At 42.7% G+C, this 4,820-nt stretch overlaps 1 protein-coding gene across 1 annotated transcript in view; it reads left to right on the top strand.

Annotated features, from left to right (window-relative positions):
* Positions 1 to 3,877, top strand: part of Ednra (endothelin receptor type A) — a 56,859-nt gene extending 52,982 nt beyond the window's left edge. Inside the window, exons 7-8 of the mRNA XM_028753401.1 lie at positions 319 to 427; positions 2,559 to 3,877. Coding sequence (XP_028609234.1) covers positions 319 to 427; positions 2,559 to 2,699 — 250 coding nt within the window. The 3' untranslated portion in view covers positions 2,700 to 3,877. The remainder of the gene's footprint in view (positions 1 to 318; positions 428 to 2,558) is intronic.
* Positions 3,878 to 4,820: the final 943 nt, after the last annotated feature.

The following is a 4,820-nucleotide window of genomic DNA, read 5'->3' as shown; positions in this document are numbered from 1 at the left end:
ATGTGTGTTTGTGAGTGTAAGCATGTGGGCATGTGTGTTTGTGGGTCTAAGCATGTTAGTTGTAAACTTATATGTTTCTAGCTGATACAGCCTATCACTGATCCCAAAGTTTGTATGAGTACTGTCTATAGTCTTGCTACTTCCTCTCTGACACAGTGCACCAAGGTTTTCACTAATCCTACAGTGCTTCTTATAAAATCCTAACTGCTACCCATAAGTCACTGTTTCTGGGCAGGAGAGATGCTGATCTGGTAATGAATGGCACTGGGCAGATTCTAAAGCAGTGTGCTCCAAGGACAGTGTTTTCTTTTGTTCCAGCTTTTTGCTGCTCATGGATTACATTGGCATTAACCTGGCAACCATGAATTCTTGCATAAACCCAATAGCTCTATACTTTGTGAGCAAGAAATTCAAAAATTGTTTTCAGGTAAGACTGTTTTGCAATCTCTCTCTCCCTCCCTCCCTCTCTCTCTCTCTCTCTCTCTCTCTCTCTCTCTCTCTCTCTCTCTCCCTCCCTCCCCCCTCCCTCCCTCCCTCCCTCCCTCTCTTCTCTTCTGCTCTCTCTTCCTGTCTCTCTCCCTCTCCCTCTCTGACAGACAAATCAAGGTACTCCATAGCAAACAGGCACAGCCAATTCCAAACTTATTACTGCTTTGATCAGTTGCCTCCTCTTCATTCAAGAAGTGAAAATCACTTTTTGTTACCTAGAAAGAAGGTCAGACAGTCATCAGAGCAGAAGAGCAGTACATATTCAGATGACACTTTCAGAGGTTAATGCTAAAAGGACTGACTTAACTGCATCCAATTTACTGTCTCTCTTCAAATGGGAGACTCAAATATAGGCACCACACATCCTAAGTACCAAAAGCTAATTCATGCCTTTCGTTGTCTTAGACTTTATTCAGTCTCAGGCAGAAGTTGGCTCTGGAGCTGAGAAAGCTCTCACTAATTGCAATTAAACAGTGCATTTAATAACAACCTTTTCAGAGTTGGAGAGGTGGCCCAGCAGCTAAGGGCATTTGCTGTTCTTGCAGAGGACTTGGGTTCCATTCCTGGCATTCATATGATGACTTAGGACCATCTGTAACTTCAGTTTCAGAGGATTCAATGCCCTCTTCTGGCTTCCTTAGACCCCTGGCACACTCCTGGTACACGTGCAGGCAAACACTCATACACATAAAATAAAATCTTAAAAAATAATAAATAATAGCTTTTCCTAGGAAAGTAAGTGCTTATTACTCTGGGTATCTGTACTATCGTGGTTTCACTTGTAGTCAGCTTTCTTGTTTCAAAGCTCCATCTAGACACATCAACAATATCTGTAGAAACTCCCTTGGCTTCTCACTTTCTAGTTCTGGAATGAGTTTAGCACAGCCCTAATGTTTGCTGGGTTGTGTTATCTTGGACCAAGATATTTAACATTAGCTCACAGTACATTTTATACAGAATAGAGTAGAGATCAGGGGAACAGGTCCTGGAAACAAACAACCTTGGTTGACAGCACAGCTCAGTGTCTGCTAATGGTCTCCCCACAGGTGACCACTGCCCCTTCCAGTTACCTCACCTATAAAAACTGATGAACCAAGTAATCATCCAGTAAGGAGAATTCAGTGTGGATAGATAGGCAGACAGACAGACAGACAGACAGACAGACAGACAGACGGGTGGATGGATAGATAGATAGATAGATAGATAGATAGATAGATAGATAGATAGATAGATACACAAACAATATGAGTGAGCTACTGCATAAGATGGGAAAGGAAAACACAGTAACTGCCCTCACAGAACCCATGATGATCTAAGCAGAGACAGACATATTACCCAGAAGACAGTACAAACAAGTGAGAGTTGATAATGGAGTTTCAGCTGTAATCGGCTTGAGGTCTCCTTGGAAGTGTTATAAACCACAAAGTGCTGGAACTAAAATGTGTTCACTCACACCCAGGTCCTAACTAGTATATTTCGTATGCTGCACTTGCTATCACTTGCTGCTTACTTTATATATTAGACGGCGACAGGACATTCCCATTAAAAATCCTCAGAAATTAAACACACACCCTATAGAATGGCCAAGGGAAAGAATCCAGTCTTGAGAGCCCTTGCTTCTAATTTACATTCTGGTCTTCCTATCCTTAGGCCTCACTGTGGTCCTTCATAATGAGGTGGTCCTTCATACCCACATCTGGGGCTGTAGTGAGGGTCAGCTGAAGTAGTGACAGATGCCAAGCACCTCATAAGCAATTCACTGATGAGGAAGCAGGTCCCCCAGGCCCTTTCCCTGCTGTAACTGCCTCGTTCACTGGAAAAGACCCCCTTCAAACAAGCACCGCTGCCCCTCCTCTTAAATATGAAGAACACAACCAAAATAAAAAGCAAAAGACCTTTGCTCCTAATCTCTGCCTGGCAGCCACAAGCTCTGGCTGTCCTCTGGCTGTCCTCAGTTGTCCATGGGCAGTCCTCACTGGAGGCCCATGCTTTCATGTGTGACTCAGAATGGATTGGCAAGCTGACTGGGTCATTTACACACACTCTCTCTCTCTCTTTCCCACACATAGTCATGCCTCTGTTGCTGTTGTCACCAGTCCAAAAGCCTCATGACCTCGGTCCCCATGAATGGAACAAGTATCCAGTGGAAGAACCAGGAGCAGAACAACCACAACACAGAGAGAAGCAGCCACAAGGACAGCATGAACTAACCCTCTGCAAAAACAGCGAGCCGTGAGCCTTCAAGTCCTAGGACGGAAACCATCACACAGCAGCTGCGCTCCCCAAACCTCCCAACGTCTCTCCCCTGCTCCTTTCTAAGTCCAGACTAAGAAAAGAAAACCTCTCCTGCCATCCCAACAGCACGTGGTGGACCGGTCCCAGCCACAGCCAGTTGGTCTCTCCTGAGTACTGCATATGATTTGCATACTGCGTATGTCATTTCCAACATTTGAAAGTTAGGAGAGCTAAGGGAAAGAGGAGATCGTTCAAGGAAACCACGTATCTGCCATCTTTGCATGAACAGAGTTTGCAAGCTTATGACCAGCTTCCATGCAGTTCTATGGGACAGCCAATGAAAACTGTTCATCCTAAGACTCTAGAACAGTGGTTCTCAACCTTCCCAATGCAACCCCTTAATATAGTTCTTCATTTTCCAGTGACCCTCAACCATAGAATTATTTTTGTTGCTACTTCATAACTCTACTTTTGCTACTGTTATGAATTGTTATATTTATCTGATATTTCTGCTAGTCTTAGTCTGCCCCTGTGAAAGGGTCGTTCAACTCCCAAAGGAATTGCAACAAGTTGAGAACCACTGCTCTTGAAATTATGTTTAGTTTGATGGCCCGTGTCTATATCGTAGAATTGGAGAGGTGAGGGGAGATGACCAGGTGTTCAAGGTTAGCCTCATCTATGTAGTTCAGAAAAGCTTGGGCTACATAAGATTCTCAAAAGACACAGACAGACAAAAAGTCTTTAAAATTTATGGCAAGATTCATTATTTTTTCTTATAGCCAAACATATTGTGAGGTTAAAGTACTCCTTTGGAAATGTCAGTGTTGGTATTTTATAACTGCATGGTACCCTAGGAATGATATTTTCATCTTCTTTACATGTACTTTGAAAAAGAAGAGGAAGAAGAGAAGGAGGAGGAAGAGGAGGAGGAGGAGGAAGAAGAGGAGGAAAAAGAGGGGGAACATCTGATGAGGAATTAGGTTATGTTTCTACGGCACTGTTTTGTTTGGAAAACATGATTTCCAAAGCTACCACAGACACAGACCAGTTACCACCAAAGCAATTTAATAGCTGCTAGCCAAAGAATTTTTAGGAACCTGTATTTTCTTTTTATGTTGTTGATTGGCTTTTTGCTTGTTTGGTTGATTTTGTTTTTCAACACAGGGTTTCTCTATGTAGCCCTGGCTGTCCTGAAACTTGTTTTGTAGATTAAGATGGCCTTGAATTCACAGAGATCCTCCTGCTTCTGCCTCCCAAATGCTGAGATTAAGGACATGTGCCATCACATCTGGCTTGAGCATATTTTTATGTTAAATTAACAATAACAACACTTGGGAGCTGGGCGCGATGGCACATGGCACATGCTTCCTACTCTTAACATCTGGAGGCTGAGGCAGACGTTGTGACTGGGAGACTGCCCGCACTAAGGTACTCTCTTACAAATAATAATAATTAATAATAATGCTTAGGTCAAATGGTTCTATTTTTCCTAAGCCCAGTCTTTTTTAATATAGTTTTTAATGTGAGACCATGTTCTGCAGGTTAAATGTGTCACTGAAGTATGCCTGAGACTTTCAGCCCCACGTCTGATGCCTGCCTAGGAAAAACGCTGGATGGTTTTGGAGGGCCTGGACATTTTCTACAAGTTCTACAATATAGCGCATATATAATGCATGTTTCCTTTTATGCTCTCAGTTTCTCCCACAGTGATGACTGGCTACAAGGCTTTCCTGCTCATTCCTTTTTCCAGACAGGAAACAATTTCAAAGTGGCCAAATGAGCTGATTGTGTCAAGTGAAATGTAGTTATGCCTGCCATGAACCTTTAACTCTTAGCTCCTTTCTTACTGTGAGACAAACTTAAATTTTCATCCTGTCCCAAATCCTCGTGGTCACTATTTCAAAGGGCCCACAGTATCTCTACTGGGCATTTTCCCAGATGTTTACAGACTGTGAGAAAGACAAATATCTTTTATGTTGTGTGTATATAAATATATAAATAATTGTGCATTTCTTTTAACCAAATTTTCTGTGGTTGTCTCTATGGAGAGAGAGAGAGAGAGAGAGAGAGAGAGAGAGAGAGAGAGAGAGAGAGAG

This window comes from Grammomys surdaster, unplaced genomic scaffold (assembly GCF_004785775.1).
Source record: "Grammomys surdaster isolate TR1022 unplaced genomic scaffold, NIH_TR_1.0 125947, whole genome shotgun sequence".
Taxonomy (NCBI): domain Eukaryota; kingdom Metazoa; phylum Chordata; class Mammalia; order Rodentia; family Muridae; genus Grammomys; species Grammomys surdaster.
This window is presented reverse-complemented; position numbering and strand designations above follow the sequence as displayed.